Genomic DNA, 20,637 nt, shown 5'->3' with positions numbered 1-20,637 from the left:
GACCAAGCCCTGTGGTGTACCATGGGGGAGCATAATGAGAGTGGGCATGATACGATTTTATTGTATAACTCTTGTATGTGTTATTTCAAGGACCATATTAATGTATTTGATCATATTTTAAACATACCTTTATCAAAATTCTTGATTCACAGAATAAACAACAAATAATTAATAAAAATACAGACAGAAAGGAAATACATATATAAGAAATTACTTTCATTTTATGTAAGAAAATCATATTTGATTCTCCTGTATTTAAAAAAAAATAAATGAATGAACCATCCAGAGGAGTATGCACTAAGGATAGATACATAGGAATTGCCATACTGGCAAAGTCCTGTGTTCCATCTAGTCTGCTATCCTGTCAGGGCCAGTGCAACCATTTAGGCGACCTAGGCAGTCGCCTAGGGCGCTAGGATTTGGGGGGGCGGCATTTTCTTCGGCAGCGACCGCGGGGGCCAGATCTTCGGACGCCCCGGTTGCGGCTGGTATTTAGGCGGAGGGAGCTGGGGCAATGGAGCGCGGGGAGGGCCGCCTTCAGCAAGTAAGAGGGGGTGGCACGCAGGGGAACTCCCCACTCCAGCTCACCCCTGCCCCGCCTCCTCCCCGAGCACGCCATTGCTGCTTCACTTCTCCCGCCTCCCAGGCTTGCGGCGCCTAAGTTGATTGGCACCGCAAGCCTGGGAGGTGGGAGAAATGAAGCAGCTACGGCGTGCTCGGGGAGGAGGCAGAGCAGGGGTGAGCTGCTTCACTTCTCCTGCCTCCCAGGCTTGCGGTGCCAATCAGCTTAGGCATCGCAAGCCTGGGAGGCGGGAGAAGTGAAGCAGCAACGGCGTGCTCGGGGTGCTCGTGCGCGGAGCAGGGGTGAGATGGGGGTGCCTCAGGGCGGAGGATGGGGGATGGGGAGCAGCAAAAGGGGGAGCGCCTCAGGGCACAAAACATCCTTGCACCGGCCCTGTATCCTGTTTCCAGCTATTCAGAGGAAGACTGAAGACTCCACACAGTAGACAGATGTGGGCTAATCTTCCACCCAATGTAGTCTTCTCCTACCCCTAATAGTTAGAGATTAGTGAGAGCTCTGAAGCATCAGGTTTCATATCTGATATAGATTTGTGTTTATAATTACTACTCTAATTGAATATTCTTGTTATCCATATACATGTCCAATCTCTCTTTGAATCTTGCTAAGCTCTGTGCTTCAACAACATCCCATGACAACGAGGTCCAAAGTCTACTCATGTGTTGTATGACAAAGTATTTCCTTTTATCAGTTTTGAATTTGCTTCCTCTCAATTTCATTGAATGTCCTCTCATTCTTGTATTGAGACACACGGAAAATAGAAGTTCCCAATCCACCTTTTCTAAATGTCTCATTATTTTGTAATAATTTTATCATGTACCTCTCATTGGTCATCTCCTATCTAAGGTAAAAAATCCCTGACTTACCAATTGCTCACCATAGGAGAGCTTTTCCAGGGTTTTAACCATTCTTATCACTTCTCTCTGAATGCCCTCTAATTCTGCAAATATAATTCTGGAGATGGGGTGACCAGTACTGAACAAAATATTCCAAATGAAGCTGAACTCTTGATTTATATAGTGGCACAATAATCTTTTCCATATCATTCTCCACCCTGTTCTTTATGCAGCTTAACATTTTGTTAGGTTTTTTTTGACAGCAGTTGTACACTGAGCAGAGGTCTCCATTGAGCAGCCCATAGTGATGCCCAGGTCCTTTTCCCTGAATTAATGAGGTTAATTTAAAACTCAGTATAGGAATAGTTCAAATTTTTCCCTCCAATGTGCATTATACACCTCTACCCCGATATAACACGGTTGTGGGTAGCCAAAAATCCCTACTGCGTTATAAGTGAAACGCCGTTATATCGGAGTAGCGGTGGCAGGGCTGCAGCGGTGATTTAAAGAGCCTGGGGCTCCAGCCACAGGGAGCCCCAGGCCCTTTAAATTGCCAACGGAGCCCCCCGCCGCAGCCCCGGGGTAGTGGCGGCAGGGCTCCAGCCATGATTTAAAGGGCCCAGGGCTCCCCACAGCAGCCCTGGGCCCTTTAAATTGCTGGTGAGCCCCGCTGCTGCAGCCCTCGGGTAGCAGCGGCAGGGCTCTGGTGGTGATTTAAAGAGCTCTGGGCTCCGGCCACTGCGGGAAGCCCTGTCCTTTTAAAGTGCTGCCTGAGCCCCGCTGCCGCAGCCCCAGGGTAGCAGCGGCAGGGCTCCAGCGGTGACTTAAAGGGCCCGGGGCTCCCTGCAGCAGCCGGAGCCCCAGACCCTTTCAATCACCGCCAGAGCCCCACCGCTAAAGTGCTATATGAAAACCTGTGTTATATTGGGTCGCGTTATAACAGGGTAGAGGTGTATTGCATTTATCAACATTCACTTTCATCAGCCATTGTATTGCCCATTCACTTAGCTTGGTTAATTCCCACTGAAGTTCCTCACAGTTCTCTCTGGATTTAACTAATCTAAATAATTTTGTGCCATTTGCAAATTTTGCTTCCTCACTTTTGTCACCGATTTTGTCACCATCCTTTTCCAGATCATTAAACATCAGTCATCCTAATTGAACTGTGAGGCACCTACTGTTAACCTCTTGTCACAATGAGAGTTGATCATTTGTTCCTATTTTTAGCATTCTGTCTTAGCCAGTTTTTGATCCATGACAATATTTTGCCACTCATCCCATTACTACTCAATTTCTTTAGTAACCTCTAGTGAGGGGCTTTGTTTAAGGTCTTTTGAAAGTCTAAATGAATTACGTCAACTGGTTCTTTTATATCTAATACTTTATTGATATCAATAAAGCGAGGCATGATTTCCTTGCAGAAATTGTGCCAGTTAGACCCTATTATATTATGAACTTCTAAGGTTTTTTTTGTTATTTAATTTTTAACTATCATTTCAACCAGTGCAAGATTTAGTGGTGATTAATTTCCTGGATTATTATCTAGAGCATTTTTTAAATATACATACACCATTTGCTATCCTGCAATCCTCTGGTGTACTAGCTGTTTTAGTTTGAGGTTGCATATCTTTACTAGCAGCTCAGTCACTTCAATTTTAAGTCCCTTCAGTATTCCTGGATATATACCACCTGGATCTGGTGACTTTCTGCTTTTTAATCACTTTCTTCTGTTGCCTCAATCCCTGCTAGTACCTGCTCTTTATTATTGGAAAAGCAAAGGTCCAGGCTAGGTATCTTCCCAATATCCTCAGTAGTGAAGAAATCCTGTAGCTTCTCAGTATTGTTCTTTTCTTCCTTCATTGTTCTCTTTACCCCTGGTGATCTGGCAGACCCACATATTGTGTCATTGGCTTCCCACTTCTGATATACTTAAAAAATCTCTTGTTGTTTGTTTTTATGCTTTTATACCCTTGTATCTAGTTGTTTTGTCTCAAAAATAAACAGTAAACAGAGAGAGAACAAATAATAATACTTATATCACAGTCTTACATAGCACTTACTCCAGGAGATCTCAAAGCCCTTCACAAAGGAGGTCAGTATCATTATCCTCATTTTACAGATGAGAAAACTGAGGCACAGACAGATGAAGTGATTTGCCCAAGATTACTCAGCAGGCCAATGGAAAGTGCTGGGGACAGAACCTAGGTCTCCTGAGTTCACTAGGCCACACTGCCTCAAAAACAGATGACTATAGAAAAAACAGACTAATTAAACTGCTCTTCCCTCCCACTTCATCCCACACAGGGGACCATATATACCTATAGATATACATTACTCAACATTTATATACTGTGCTATTTTATAGGAGACATCTGAAGGAGAAAGAAAGAGGGGTAGTGAGAGTGAGCAAGATCACATCACATAAAAAGATCATCATTCATACCTGGCCTGGTTGTAATTCTTTGTGTCGCTTCTGGATAAACTGAAGTATTTGGGAAAATAAAAGCTGCACCCCCTGCAGGAAAAAGTGGAGACAAAACACATAAGGATTGTTTTTTCCACAGTCAGTGCTGTCAGTGGTAACTGTATTTCAGCCGGTCAATGTATCTGAATGAAGCATATGAATAAATGTTTTGTCACCCAGCAGTGAGGTTTATAGGGCCTGATTCTAGTCTCATTTACATCAGTGTAAATCCATTCAAATTAGTGGAGATACCTCAGTGTAAACCAAGGTAAGTAAGAAGAGAATTAAGTTCATATTTTTTAAATTTAGAAAAACTGGCCTCAGATTTCAGCAGGTTTCATAGCTGCTGTGAAGTGCAATTTATGTTGCCTTATCTTTATTTAGTGTGTACATCTCCCTAACCTGTGGATATTTTCAGCAGATAACCTAGGGCCTGATCCAAAGCCCATGGAAGTCAGTAGGAGTCTTTTCATTTACTTCCATGGGCTTTGGATCAGTCTACCAGAGAATTAATTCTTGGCGTATAGTGAAACATTGTAAAAATAACCAGTTTGATGCAGAAAATGATGTCTGACTATTTCAGGAATTTAAATAGCTCTAACCATGTTAACAGATTTATAGTTATCATGGTTGGAAATCTGAAAGAAATCTGAGGGGATTATGTGACTTTTAAAAGTTGGACACTAATTCCCTCAGGCTCCTTTGAAGTTCCCACCCCAGATTTTTATACAAACAAAACCAAACAGAACAAATATTATTATTATTTCTTTTTCTTACATACTGTATGATATTGCTGACATAAATGTCATCTATGTAGTTGTAGTGTATCAATAATCCCAGTGAAGTAAATGCAGATTATTTTGTTTTGGGCAGAGAAACTAATAAATCTCAACATCATTGCAATTACACAGAAAAAGGTAACAGGGACTCACTGAGAAACTACTGGATAACCGTGCAGGGAAGTTCATTGCTAAATTAGGATTGTGACTGACAGAGATGGAAAATACCCTCAAGTCCATCTACTTTTAAAAAGAAATTTAAGGGCTGTTCCAAAGTCCATTAAAGTGAATGTAGAGGTTCCGTCCGACTTGAATGGACTTTGGATCAATCCTCTACCTATCCTAGACAGAGGAGATATAGGATATGAAACATTTGATTTTAGCAAAGAGCATTTAATGTTTGAGTAACTGTGCTGTAATTTTGCAAGGAAACAGTGCTAATTATTACAGTGAAGGAGAAAAATTGCAGAATATTTCACATTCTTTTTTATATTAGCATTTCCATTTCTTGAATAGTTGTTATTTCTGGTCACTGTAGGTAACTAATACCCTCAGGCATGATAACGTGATATTCAAAACTTGTATTTAATCAAATTATAATACATAGCATTCCATGTCACCCTCTATTACGCAACTGCTAGAACAAAACAAAACTTCCACTGATTTCTTTTTATAAATATTTTGAGTGAAATCTTGTAACATCATATAATTTTGTGGAAGAAATATACTTTTAAGGAGTGTTTCATATTCATTTCCTACTTGTCCAGGGTGGTTCATAGAAGGGTGAATAGTAACTTTTTAATTTTTTTTTTAAATAAGATCAAACTTTGCTGAGACTTAGTGAGAAGCCGCATATTATAGACAATGCATGTGATGGAGGGTTATGTGCGTATTTATAAAGCATTGTACAGAGAGAAGAATCAGCACTTAGTAGGACGTCAGCACAGAACAAGACTCAGAGAGACAGCATGAAAACCTGGGGACAGGAAGCAGTCCATAAAATACATTCTCTCCCCACCCCCTGACTTAAAAAAGGCCCAAGCATAGTAGTAGTAGGGGATAATGGCCTAGCATGATAAAAACGGATTTGGGGTTTTAAAAAATTCCACACATCTTTTACATTTTGTGAGGTTATAAAAACCTTTTTAAATTAGCAGGTTTCACTTGATTGTTGGTACAGTCTAAATTAAAAAAATTAAAACTGGAAATACTCCATCAGCAAAATAGTCTGTATTGTCTTCTAAAATGGGGAAAAGTAAAATCCCTGCTTATCCAGTTCTTTTTGTGATAAAATAGTATTTAAATAGGTGATCCAGTATACTGCATGGGTCCAGAATGTAGTGGGAGAAATAAACCAGACTTAGGCACCAATACTGCAAGCTGATCTGTGCAGGTGGACTCCTGGACTGTGCAGTGCTCCACTGACTTTAGTGGGGCTCCATGCAGGCAAAAGGATCCACCTGTGTGGATCTGATAGGATAGGATCAGAGCCTTAGACACTAAGTGCAATTTGTTGCATGTGGGTGGACCCTTGCAGTGGCATGGATACAAGAGTTTGCACACAGGGATCCAATTGCAGAATCTGGCCCTAAATGATCTTGCCTCTGTTCAGTGTGTGTGTGTGTGTGTGTGTGTGTGTGTGTGTGTGTGTGTGTGTGTGTGTGTGTGTGTGTGTGTGTGTAAAACTCCCATAACTGCTAATATGAATCTTACACAAATATCAAGGGAGAATACACTGTCTCCCTGGTGATTTACCATTTCCATTTTTTAGCATGCAACTCAAACAGGAATCCTGTGCTTTTAGAAGATGACCTATAGGAATGGGAGCGGTGCCAGCATTACCTGTGTTTCTAGCATGCATTAACCGTGGAGAGTTTTGTAAGGCCTTATCAACATCATCTGAAGTCAAATGTGGAAGAGGAGCTACAAAACAAAACAAAAAGCAACACCAAAATGAAAAAAAATTGAGAATTATCTTCTAAAAACATTTTCCCCCTGATAGGATTGTTTTAAAGCAAGTCTAGTAACAATCAGTTTAGTTCTGCTGTTTGTGGGGGAGGTGTGTGTGTTAAAGCTTAAACTAGGGTATTCATTTAAATAATATTATTAATACATAATATTTCGGTCTGATTGTCGATATGTGTATGTGTGTGTGTGTAAAAGACTGCACCACATTGGTGTTGCAACGTTTGTTTGTTTTTAAAACTATATTCACTAATTTTAATGTTTTAAATTATGCAAATTATGCAAAGACTACAGCCTTCAAATCATTAATTCACTGTTCCCTTCTTCCCCCTTAGAGTGTTAGCCATCAGCTACAAATCCTTTGGTTTCAGATTTAGGAGCTTCTGTTCTCTTCTCCATGAATGTACATAACTCCTATTAATTTCAATGAGAGTTACATGCACCTATGCAGAGTAGAACAGACCATATATGTTCATAGAATCATGCCTGGAATTTTTTTTATAAATCAATGTTTTTACTCTCATTTAGGGTTCTCATACCTAAAATGGAAAGATGAGTACGTGACCAGAAAAAACATCATAACCAGAAGTCCCTTTGATTTTCTTCCTACAGTACTGTGGATGAATGGGCTGGGTTTCAAATTAATTTTTGCCTAATATGGACATTTGGAGATATTCTGAAGATAATTTCTGAAAGTAGTCACAATGAGCCTGATCTAAGGCCCACACCAGTCAACAGCAGTCTTTCCATCAACTTGAATAAGCTTTGGATCAGGCCCTACATCATATTCTTGGCAGCAGTAACATTTGAGGTCGGGAGATTTGAAATCCCAAATTGAAAAAGGCACTACAACTGGAAATGCTGTTGATAGATTTATTCTACCCATCATAAAGAAGAGAAATTGTCTTACTCTCTCTGAGGTAGTGTAGGTGTGAGAGGAGGATATCTGCATTATAGCTTGGGGTGAGTCTCTGGAAGTCATCTTTGGTCATTTTACACAGTTCCTTCCCATCAATGTTCTGGAACAACAAGATGTCAACGTCTGGAAGTCCATATTCCTTCACGGCCCATTCCAACCACTGACGTACATGGTCGGTACTCCATAATGTAGGATCTGAATGGTTTCACAAAGCATAAAATTAGAATCATAGAATATCAGGGTTGGAAGAGACCTCAGGCGGTCATCTAGTTCAACGCTCTGCTCAAAGCAGCACCAACTCCAACTAAATCATCCCAGCCAGGGCTTTGTCAAGCCAGGCCTTAAAAACCTCTAAGGATGGAGATTCCATCACCTCCCTAGGTATCCCAGTCCAGTGCTTCACCACCCTCCTAGTAAAATACTGTTTCCTAATATCCAACCTAGACCTCCCCCATTGCAACTTGAGACCATTGCTCCTTGTTCTGTCATCTGCCACCACTGAGAACAGCCTAGCTCCATCCTCTTTGGAACCCCCCTTCATGTAGTTGAAGGCTGCTATCAAATCCCCCCTCATTCTTCTCTTCTGCAGACTAAATAAGCCCAGTTCCCTCAGCTTCTCCTCGTAAAACATGTGCCCCAGCTCCCTAATCATTTTCCTTGCCCTCTGCTGGACTCTCTCCAATTTGTCCACATCCTTTCTGTAGTGGGGGCCCCAAAACTGGACGAAATACTCCAGATATGGCTTCACCAGTGCCAAATAGAGGGGAATAATCACTTCCCTCAATCTGCTGGCAATGCTCCTACTAACGCAACCCAATATGCCATTAGCCTTCTTGGCAACAAGTGCACACTGTTGACTCATATCCAGCTTCTCGTCCACTGTAATGCCCAGGTCCTTTTCTGCAGAACTGATGCTAAGACAGTTGGTCCCTAGCCTGTAGCAGTGCATGGGATTCTTCCATTCTAAGTGCAGGACTCTGCACTTTTCCTTGTTGAACCTCATCAGATTTCTTTTTGCCCAATCCTCCAATTGTCTAGGTCACTGTGGACCCTATCCCTACCCTCCAGCATATCTACCTCTCCCCACAGCTTAGTGTCACCCATGAACTTGCTGAGGATGCAATCCATCCCATCATCCAGATAATTAATGAAGATGTTGAAAAAAACCGGCCCCAGGATGGACCCCTGGGGCACGCTGCCATTTTTTATACTGGGACCAATACTAAATTAACAAAGTACATTATTGTCATACTGGACGATGATAATCCATGATGCACTAACTCCAGTGTAGTTATACAGAAAATGAATGTGGCCTATTAGGGGGAAAGAAGACCTGAGAAATGGCTGTCCAAAGTACAGCGGTGAGCTGGGACTGCTGTTTATTATTTATTACATATTCATTTTACTGTTAACATGTCCTCCCACATCTCTGACCTCCACCCGTTATGTCTCATCATTATCCTACACTATTGTTCACATACTAATGTCAATCCCTGTCCATATGAAGAGTACCACTGGGTACAGGTGTTTGCATTCACAGCACCTGTTGCAGGACAGAAGCCAGTAACTATCATATTCAAAGGTTTCTGGTGAAGTTCATGTTCTTTACTCAAGCAAAACGCTCAGTGAATTCAAGACCAGTTTTTTCTAAGTGAAGACTAAGTAAGGACTTCAGGGTTTTGCCTGTTATTTAATAAGTTAGCATATATTCAGGTAGATAGAGCATTCTTCATTTCCTAACCTTAAAAATAGAAAGTGAAGAGGAGAAAACATGCACTCACTGGTTGCTCAACCTTTACTTTAATGATCTAGAGCCTGAGCTTTTTGCCAAAATGTATCAGTTTTCAGCATTTATAATATATTGTGACATGCAGGATAAGAGTGCTCCTGAAATCATCAAATTTTTTCATGACAAAGATCTGAGTAATGTCTTCCTGAATACTTTAATTGCATTGAGACTGTATTTGAATGTACCCATTGCCAGCTGTGAAGCAGAGTAATTGTTTTCTAAGCTTTGTCTGAATAAAAAGTTGTCTTTGATTAGCTGTGGTAGAAACAAAGCTTAATGCTCTTGCAATCATGTCAGCTGAATGGGATTTACTACATTTACTGTCAATTGAGGATTCAAAACTGAATTTGAATCACATAAAGATGCCAGTGTAAACCTACAACATTTCATTTGACTCTTAAAGTTTTATATTTTTATGTTTATCCAGGCAGTATGTAACCTGTTCGTTGTCTTCAATTTTCTTTTCAAGTTTATTCCGTAATATACATGACTTGTTGATTGCCATAAGCTGGGTATGCTTTTGTTTTCATTAATACAGGGTTCAGGAAAAGGGGGCTTCTGAAAAACATTACCCCTGTGCCTGCAATCTCTTTAATCTGGCCCTGTCCCACAATGTTGTAATGTACTCCTGTATGCTAATAACCAGATCCTGCCTTGCACTAGTTTTTGTTAATTATATCAGATCCTGACAAAACTGTCTGTGGGGGAAAAATGAACTGGTCCAAATCTTTGCCCATTCCTCTCCTGCCCTCCCCCCCGCCCCACACACACACTTTTTTTTTTTTTTAAAGAACTGAGCAAAATTTGTGGACTAAAGTTTTTTCACTAAAAACTGCTAATTCATGTTTACTGAAACATTTTGCAAATTTGTGTTGAATTCACCAAATTGTTTCAGTTGAAAAAAACTCTCAAAAAATAAAATTCCCAAAAAAGTCAAAATGTTGAAACACTTTGACTTTTTGATTTGAGAAACTTTTCATTTTGAATGTTACTTCAATTAGAGCTACATAATTTAAAAAAAAATTAAAAAATCAATATAAAGAAAAAAATATGTTGCTTTGGGGTGAACAAAATATTTAGTATGAACCAGAATTAAATTCTTTTTACTTTTTTCATTCCCCCAAAATTTTCTAAAACTTTTGGTTTGGGTTGACATGAAAGGATTTTTTCCTCCAATTTTTCAGTTCATCCACTGAAGAAAAAATCAGTTATTCACACAGTTCTAATCCCTAACTCCAACTCTACCATCACTTTTCCCTCTGAATTCCCTTTTTCCACTACCATCCCACACAGTCCTATGAATTTAGCCCTTGACCTCTCTCCCCTTTATTTCTTTGTATAATAATAGTGTCTAGAGGCCTCCAATATCTGGCTCCATCAAACCATGCATTCTATGTACAAATAGTAAGAGACCACTCTTGCCTTGAAAATCTTATATTTTAAACAGACAAAAGATCATATAAGATACATCATTCCCAAAGATCGGGAACTGAGAAGAAAGAGATTATGTGACTTGCCCAAGGTCACACAGGAATCCCATGGCAGAGCTGGGAATTGCACTTTGACCTTCTGCATGGTTGTGCAGTGAGTGTCTTAACCTCAAAACCTCCCTTCCTATCCTAATCAGTTTTAACCCATTCTGCTCCCCAAAGCCATTCTTAAAGCTCTACAGTGCTCATCAAAGTCTTTCAGACTATATGCAGCTGCTCACTTCAACTTCCATGGATCCTGGGCTTCCCGTTTAGTTATATTACATCCATTTTAAGCCTTTGAAGGTCTGAGTCCTTAGCTCTCAGGAACTTTAGAGATCCCTCCTATATTTTGAAGCACACCAGAGAGAGAATGATCAGATTACTGGGAAGTGTGTGGCAGCTCACAGCCTAGTGGGCATGATGCTAGTCTGAGGGACCTTGGTGCTCTTCATGGATAGGGGGTCTGGTTCCTGAGGGAGGAAAGGATGCCTGGGTGATGGGGGGAGCTAGAACTAGTGTTCATTATGAGAGCATCAGTGGTTGCCCAGTCCTGACTGGGATAACACAACAAGTCCATCAGTTAAATTCAGTTTAAATTGAAGTGAACATCCAAACCTTCAGAGGTTCGCCAACCATTTTATTATATGTTCAGATTTTTGAAATGCTTCTTATTTTTGGTGATGAATCTGAATAGGAGTTCTGAACTCTGTCATTAGCTTAACTGCAAGTTATAAATCCTGTGTTCTGATTTTCCTAAGCTTTGCCACATCATCGTGTACATTGCACTTGTGGGAGAGAAATGAAAACACCTAGATGTCTGACAGACGAGCTTCACCCAGGTTTTTTTTTTTGTATAATTTACAAAATAACTGGTTGTAACTATGATCATCTTGCTCCCTAGCTCACAGTTAGATTCATCTCAAAATATATCTCAAGGGAGATGCTAAAAGGAAAGACATCTGTATCACCTTTACAAGCCTATGGTAATTAAAAGATCGGAACAGTCAAGAGCTAACATTGAGAGAAGTGTTCATTTTGCAAAGTTACATATGAATGCTATCATATTCAGTGCTGCTTGTTTCCAATTTTGCAGAAGACTTTATCACTGAAAGAATCTCTTTGCTACAGTTCAGAAAAAGCCTTGTCTAAATACATGCGAGGATTGTGCAATGTGTGTGTGTGTGTATGTATGTGTATGTTGCTTGACAAATAACCGATGTAATTACAGCTTGCAAAATTAGCCACAGCTAGTACTCTTGCAGAGCCTAGCAACTGAATAACTGTAAAAACATTATGCAATGTGGCAGCAGCAGGAATGTTTCATACAAAGTCATTTCTGCAGATCAATAACTAATAGCAAATTATACTCTTCTGTCTACATGATTTAGATATCCTGTGTATATATTTATATTGTAACATGATTGTCTTGTTGTTTTGAGTTTGGGCGTGTGCATGCTGATCATTCTACAATATGAAGCATATTACAAGCACCTGAGGTACCCAAAGACAACAGGGCACAAAGTAGTGAATGCCCCCTTGTCCAATTACCTTCTGAATTCCATAATAAAGGTTGCTACCAGCTACTGAATGTATCAGCCGCAGCATTGTCTTACAGGGAGTTGTCAGTTTGCTTATTAAAATTTATTACACTGTTCAAACACAGAGAATAATCTAGACAAATGGATTATTATACATTGCTTAATTTCACAAACTGAGCCTCTTCTTATTATGCTTAGGAGCAGACTGCGTCTGTCACTTGCAGGGGGGTGAAATTGTGCAAGGAACATTTCTTCCTCTTGTGTACTCTGCACAAGAGTCAGTGACAGTTGTAGCCTCTATGGTTGGGGGAGAGCATGGGGCTGCTAGGGAAAACACCCCGGGCAGGAGGCATCTGAAACCTCCAAAATGTGGGCAGCATTGGCTGATGAGGTGGCTTTATTTTTATATTTCTCAACTCATTCTTCGTAACAATTCTGGGAGTTTAGTAGTCTCTCTTTCTAATCTCTCTTATCAGACTGTCTTTGTCTTTTACATGTTGCATATCTAGTTTAATAAAAAAAATGGGTAATCTTTCAATCTTATCAGGTGAACAGATTTCCTAGTAATACCAGTAACAGATTTTGCTACTTAAAAAGGGGAGGGGGGGTATTTTGAAGCTTCTAACCTGCTGGAACAATCACTCTTCGTTCATTAGTTGTCATGTTTGGTGGTGGAACATGTTTCTCTTCCATATAGCTTCCATAGTTCATCCCGACATTGTCTGAGCCACTGACCATCTTCCCTCCTTTTGCGACGCTGCAGTCATCAGGGGAATTCCTAGAAAAACAATCAGAATTTGCCTACATTATTATATCACCGCCACTAATATTTTTGTTAGCATTCAAATTGTATATGAGAGAGAGAGAGAGAGACTTTATTGTAAGGGCTGAGCAGTCATCTGGGAAGCTTGGCAGCTAGTACCAAAAGACCCTGCTTCTGGTTCCTTAATTGATTTATCTCTGAAAATATGATTGACTTAAATGGAACTACACCGGTTTACACCAGCTGAGAATCTGGCCCTATATTTGCAAACATACTATGGCCAGTAATTAATTTATTTTAAGAGGTGGGGCCTGAGGATATAGACTTGATTGTCACAGGCAGCGACCCTGCTTCTCTCTCTAAATATGAGATATAGAGAACATGGCAAAATACACAGATATACTTAAAGCCAGAGTTATTACTTAGCTTTGGAGAACTTTCTACATCCATTGTTGCCATTGTTTCACTAGGTATTGTGCTCAGTTCCATTAGATGCATATCACGTAGTGCAGTGCAGGCACTTCCATGTATGCCCGTATAAAAGGGGCTTTTGCCAAAGCCATGATTCAAAATACCACATGCATGACTAGGAAAGACTTTCAGCTCCTGCCTAACAGTCTCCATGGTACTAGTCAAGCAGTGGACGTCTGCAGAGGATCTGCAACCAGACACCTTTTTACTTTTGGCTTTGCTTTCTGAATAGAGCCTTTAGAGTTTAACATTCCATAGGGGGTTCCTTAATGGCCTTTTAATGGCATCACAATTTTCTTCCTGCCAGACACAGGCATATTTGACCCTTAATTTAATGTCTTCAATGTGTTTCATCATATAGACAAATATTGCTTCAAAAAATCAAAAGAAAGAACATAACCACAGGGGAATATCTTTAAATGTAAAGAGGGTGGGGTTTTTTAAAGTTATACAGCACTAATATCTTACGCATTCATTTAATTCTGTTATTGCAATAATGCATCTGTATTGTGTATGTGTGTAATAGGCAGCAGGTCATGTTGATTAGAGAGACATTCTGTCTACAAGAAAATTACTCTCTTAAAAGATTTTCTTTTCCTGGACATTTTAACCCCATAAATATAGTTGCACCTCAGTCCTGGCTCCTCTCAAACCCGATCAGTTTACACTCCACAGAACCTGCAGTGTCTTCCATGTATTAAATCATGGAGGTCCATTTCAGGGTAGGGAAAAATGGTCCTGCAATATGGTCCATGTGTTTTGGCATGGTCACTTCAATCTGCCCAATTCAGATTATTTATGCTCCTGGTACAAGCAATGTGCATGGGTGTCATTGCAGAAGACCACACATGACCAGATTCTGCACATTTTTTTTTCACACTTGTACTTTGCACTTGTTTGAGGACAAAAGTGGGAAGAGGACCCACAATTTGGCCCAGAGTCTATACACCATATGTAGAAGGATGAGTTAAACGGGATAGTTCCTAAAGATTACCTTAACGTGTATAGCTATATGAAAGTATTCTTTTCAATTAAGGATTCATTTTAAAAATGCTAATATTTTTACTGTTCAAATATCAAATAATATCTAAATAAAAGCCCAACTATGAGGTCCCAGTTCAGCAAGTTAGTTAAGCACATGCTTAACTTTTAGCTCAGGGGTTCTCGAACTGGGGGTCATGACCTCTCAGGGGGTTGCAAGGTGGTTACATGGGGATCGCGAGCTATCAGTTCTGTGGTGTTGACAGCCCAGAGCCCTCATTAAATTAAATTAAATTACCCTTCCTCATTTTTAATGTAGAAGGAGGGGTGTCATACTGAGAGGTTTGCTATGTGAAAGTGTCACCAATACAAAAATTTTGAAAACCACTGGGCTCATAAATAGTCCCATTGAAGGCAATGTTAAGCATGTGCTTACATTCCTTGCTGAACTGGGGCCAATAACGCCAAATTGTTTCAGTGGGTATGAAAAAATGTTTCGTGCTGAACTCATTTAATGCTTGGTGGACTTCTTGTTTTGCCATTACTGTGCTGTGGCTATGACGTTACAATATACAGTCTAGAGCATACACTTCAGCAAAAGAGAAACTTCTTGAAATAAGGCTTTTGCTTTTGCCACTTCTGTTCCATTCAGTTTGGAGTTCTTCTGGGCTGATCCTGGACAGGAAATTAGGCCATAAAAACACAGATTAGGCATTCAACACACTTCTTAAAGGGACTTTTGTGGCAGATATTTTACCCTAAGTCTACATTTCACAACCAAACTACCAATATAGGTTATCTATATGCACTTTATAATAATCTCATAAGTGCATTTGAATAATACCTAGCAATTATATAGCATTTTTCACCATAAATTAGACAGCATTTAACAAAGAATGATTTACACATGAGGAGAGAAGGTGGAAAGAAGTTATGGCCCAAATTTTCAAAGTGTCCACAAGTTATTGGTGTCTCCATTTTTATTTTATATTAAATTGCATTTGTGCAGTACTTGAATATAGCACTTCATTTTCCAAGGTGCTGAGAACCCACATATCCAGTTGAGATCAACTGCTATTGTGGGTTCTTGCATCTCTGAAAATCAGGCCCCCACATACATGTCTCAGATTGCGGCTTCCCATAACGAGGTACACTTCGGAAAAGTTTGGCTAAAGTGACTTGCCCAAGGTTACATACTACCAGGAAAACCCCTGCAGTCCTCCTGACTTCCAGTCTCATTTTGTATCCATTGGAACATATTGTCTTCCAGATCCCAGAATGTGATTTCAGTAGATCTTGGGTGAATTCTGTAGCTGTTTCTTATTTAATAGATACTCCTTCAGTAACAGTGCAATAATCTGAGCCTTAGATAGAGGACTTTGTTTTAGTTGAACTTCCTATTTTTTGATAGATTCACATGCCATGCAGTAGAGTGCTAGGTTCCCTCAGTACCAAGAATTAACCCAGCAATACCAATCTAATTTAATCAATGTCATGCAGATGAATTAAATAGGACAAAGGACCAATCTTGAGACAACTCTCCTCTGTTTTTGGATTCCATGACCCTCAACCACCAGGAGCAAGAACTGGCTGACCATTTGAATTTCCCCAAATCAGGGGAAAGAATCAAATTTATATTTACCACATATTGTGTGTCTATGGCACACACAAAACATAAGCCAGCAGCATTCTGGGTACCAGAGTAGGAGATCAGAGACCTCAGCTCTAGTCCCACCACTGCTCTGATGGCATTAGGAGGTGCATTTGCTCCACATTCTAGACAAAAAAAGTCAAGTAACATTCAGGTGTCTAATTATGCTTTAGACAGCTCCCACTGCCCCCTCTCCCCCTCCCCGGGGCTTTAACATCATGGGCAAGATGCATAATATGTGATAAATATAACTTTGATTCTTTCCCCTGATTTGGGGAAATTCAAATATATATTTTACATTTCCATCTTGATTTCCTTATTACAGGTATGTAGGTGTCCCCCTTGATTTCTAAAACCATCTTGTTTTGATATACGTATTAGGTAGAGAGGATCAAAACAAGATGGTTTTAGAAATCAAGGGGGATACCTACTTACCTGTAATAAGGAAATCAAGAGGGAAATGTAAAACATCCTGCACAACATATTCTGTGTGCAAACTGCCTGGTGTGAGGCTGCTGCAACCATTATGCCAGACCACGGGCCTGAATAAACAGCCATGTGAGTGGATGTAGGAGTTTCACAGCAGCTCCTCACCCTGGCCTCAGGTTGGGTGCTGGTAGATTTTACCACCGCCCATACATAGAATACTTGGGCATTTTTTAAGAGAGTAAATTTCTCCCCCATGCACACCTCAAAATATAAATTGAATTAACTACTCCAGCCTGTTGTACCTTATTTCTACTACACAGAGGCAGACAGACAAAAAAAATTATCCCAGACATAGTTACATGTTGTGAGGAAGTTTCTTAGAAAATCTTTTTGTGGCTGAAATGTTGGCTTTTTCTGTTTACCTTTAACAAATAGAAATGGCACCTGTGTATAAATGAGATTGCACACTTGACTCCATTTATAGTTAGAGACACAGGCCAAATTCTGCCCTTAGTCATCGGTGCAACCCTATGGAAGTCAATGGCATTACATGGATGTCAGTGAGGGCAGTTTGGCCTGTTCATTGATTTCTTTTGTATGATGAGATTATTTTCAATGGTTTTGTGAAACAGACTACTAGCCACATCCTCTGGCCTAATTTGCAAAATTACTTAATTTTCTTTTTCTATAAAAAGAATGTAAGGGATTTAAAAGGATTGTTGTATCTGTAAAATACATCAGTTTTAGCCTGCACCATTTCCACAGGCAATCATGCATTAAAAAACTACTGTAAACACTAAACAATAAATGATGTGAAAGATCCAGTAGTAGCAAAAGGCTTTTGGCAGATTGACAGGACTGCTAGGGTGGTTCTCTGATCTGACTATAAACAGAGCAGATGGGGAAAAAAGATCACAACTTAAGTTAGCATATTTCATTAAAATCCAGAAGCAGATAGTCAAGAGTTTGGTCCCTTACTCTATTGGATTAATGACCGAAGCCCCCATTCAGAAAAGCATTTAAACCCAGGCTTAACTTCCAGCAAGTACCAACAAAGCTAAAGGGACTACCCAAGTCCTTAAAGTTAAGCCTATGCTTTATTGCTTTACTGAACCGGACCTAATTCAGCAAATGAAACTGACTTTCACAATATGAAGAGTAGAACTGAAAACATAAGCAGGGCAGCCACCAGAAAAAAAATATTTTTACTACACAGAACAACAAGAGAGGGATTGTCTTTAAAAGGTTTTTTTAGGACATTTCGTGAGTCTGCTTTATTTCTGAATCATCAGGGGACTGAGGGCAGTGGAAAAGTTGCCTTCGGAAAGTGTGCCCAAGTACAAAGGGTGCAGCTTTGCAGTGATTCATTCTGAACTGCAGGCTTGAACTGAAACCTGAGATGTTTTTCTTCACAGCTGCACGTTATTTTTACCCTTTTGTAAATATATTTTGTTACACCTGGAATTTACAAAAGCCCCAAAAAGGCTACAACAGTTACTAACCGAGAACAGTTTAGCAGAACTCTTAGTGTTTTGTCAGGTACTGAGCTAATTCGATTCTAAGAGCTGCTAAATGTTTGTTGAGCAAAATATTTCTCCATCGGCTTTTGGAACTGAGAATGTTCCCTTTATTTAGGAACATTTAAAATCAAGATGATTTTATAGGGGAGATTTAGAGCTGATTCCTGCTCTCATTGAAGCCAGTGGGAGTTTTGCCATTCATAGATTCTGATGGAAGCAGGATTGAGTTCATAAATAAATATATGAAATAAAAATTTTTTTCTTCATTATTCAAGGAAATATTTACTTGTGACGTAAAATACCTACGGTATATTGTGTGTAAATGCAAGAGATGACAAATGAAATATAATGTAGTAATTTTGATTATAAACCCATCTCTTTGTAGCATTTGGATGATTTGAAAAAAAAACTCTCTTTCATTTACCAGAGGGGAAAAAATAAAACCAGCTGTGTTATGGAAATATCTGTACAGTGCTTGGTTTGGTTAATTTAATAACAGCCTGGATTATTCCCTCCCATGGCTATTTGCATGGGAGGGGGGTCTCATGAGAGGAGAATTCTGAGAATCTCCTTGTAGAGCTTCCCTTCAGAACATCCCACCATGGTGCTGGGAAGCAGGATGGGTTTCTCTCCCCTACATTCTATGGCATGAACCATGGTTCCATCCCAATGTTTACAGATCTCCAGGCTGCATTACTCGCTCTGCTCCGAGCTCACCCTTCCCCCTCCAAAACCAGGCCCACCCAATTCCTGCTGCAGGCTCACATAGTCCACACTCCTTCTTTATGCTGTCCCAACACCTCAGAGAACCTTCCACGTGCCTCCGTTCCCACAGAAGGCAGAGGCCTGCCATGCAAAGAACTATCCTTCAGAAAGGCAGGGCCAATAAATGTCAATTATATTTGACCAAAATTACACCATTTGAAGATCAAACTATATTTAGTTTGTTCCAAGCTATACTCAGTTTATTCCCCTCTCTCTGCACAAACGTAAATTCTACTGAGTAGAGGTGCTCAACATTTTTTTCAGACAAAAGCATTTTCTTTGAAAATGGCCTTTTTACAAAACAGTTTTTCCCTACCATCATTGACTTTTTTGACACTTTCCAAAATTTTCCACTACATTTTTAATCAATATTTTTCATTGCAACAGTTACGTAAACTACATGGCCAGTTATGTGCCTAAATCACACACATGTGCATTACTGTGGAAACGTCCACATCAGCTACAAATTGCCTTAGCAGATGAATATGAAAAAGACTGCTGGGTACCAACACTGCCTGGGACACCAGGAGCATTCAGGGAACCAAAGCCATCCCCAAACTGCCAAAATCTTGCAGAAAGAGTGGAGAAACAGCTAGAAACTTTGCAGACCCCAGAGGCTGGCTTCATTGGCATGAACTGCAATTCCTTTGCATGTGAACTGAGACTATGAAACCAGATTTCAGTAATGATATCGGAAGATCAAACTAGTTGACAGAGTTCAATTAATGCTTTCTATGTTCTTCTCCATGTAAAGCATCACTGAAGTTATGGCTAATTGGTGTTATATGTGCATAGGTAGGAAAATACTGTGGTTCTTATTCAATTCTTACTCGAGCAAATTCCCACTGACGTTTGCTGGGTATGTAGCTGCATTTGGCCCATTGAGAGAACACACTCCTATTTTTGCATCGCCTCTTTCTTATGAAAGCTTCACGACATTCTTTACACATGATTACAATATTACGCAGACATGAAAATACCAAAAAATGCATGTAGGTTATAATATGTCATACCAAGCACTCTGTTCTCACTGAAGTTGATGGGGTTTATGCCACTGAATTTAATGAGAACAGGTTTGCGCCTTGTATAAAAATGTCTTAAAATATTTTCCCTCCTCCACAGCTTACTAAACTATTTCCCAGGACACATCCTTCATGGTGGTTCCACTGCTGGCACTTTTCAGTGCCCATGGAAAAGAACACCATTAGTGGACTCATTCACTATTTACCATTAGCTTAGTATTATTCCTCTATGAAGACAACTCCTGGCTCTGCACACTCTCTGGCCAATTCCCTTTGCAGGTGAGCATTTCATATAACTATGCTTGTACACTTTGACTCACTGTGTATTTGTTTTTTTCTAACCAGGATAAGTCTACCCATTTTTGGAGCGTATCTCAAATAAGAACATGGAACCAGGGTGTTGTTATAACTGGGTCAAATCAAAACCTTCTGTTATTTCACATAGCAAAAGAATAAAGCAAACTCCATGTACCAACACATACAACCTCATTGAAATTCTGCAGGCAAAACGAAAGATGCTAATTTACCAAGATGTATATGCAGCAGCCATACATTTTCAATCAAACAATAACTTTTTGCTAATTAAAACAATCTCCCCTCCCCCACCCCTGCCTTTTTCTGGCTATCTCACAATCCACAGCTGCTTCGAGCCTTAAGGCCATCACAGCAAATTAAGGCAGTCAGCATCTAGCT

General features: G+C 39.9%; 1 protein-coding gene across 10 annotated transcripts in view; it reads right to left on the bottom strand.

Annotated features, from left to right (window-relative positions):
- Positions 1-20,637, bottom strand: part of ERG (ETS transcription factor ERG) — a 212,857-nt gene that overhangs the window by 14,183 nt on the left and 178,037 nt on the right. For 9 of the 10 annotated variants that reach the window (XM_039520033.1, XM_039520031.1, XM_039520032.1 and 6 more), the window contains 4 exons: positions 12,969-13,120; positions 7,535-7,738; positions 6,502-6,582; positions 3,860-3,931 (listed from right to left, as the gene is read on the bottom strand). In XM_039520033.1, the coding sequence (XP_039375967.1) occupies positions 3,860-3,931; positions 6,502-6,582; positions 7,535-7,738; positions 12,969-13,120 (509 nt within the window). The remainder of the gene's footprint in view (positions 1-3,859; positions 3,932-6,501; positions 6,583-7,534; positions 7,739-12,968; positions 13,121-20,637) is intronic. The other variant, XM_039520039.1, reaches the window with a different exon arrangement.

The sequence above is a fragment of the Mauremys reevesii genome, linkage group 1 (genome assembly GCF_016161935.1).
Source record: "Mauremys reevesii isolate NIE-2019 linkage group 1, ASM1616193v1, whole genome shotgun sequence".
NCBI classification, from domain to species: domain Eukaryota; kingdom Metazoa; phylum Chordata; order Testudines; family Geoemydidae; genus Mauremys; species Mauremys reevesii.
This window is presented reverse-complemented; position numbering and strand designations above follow the sequence as displayed.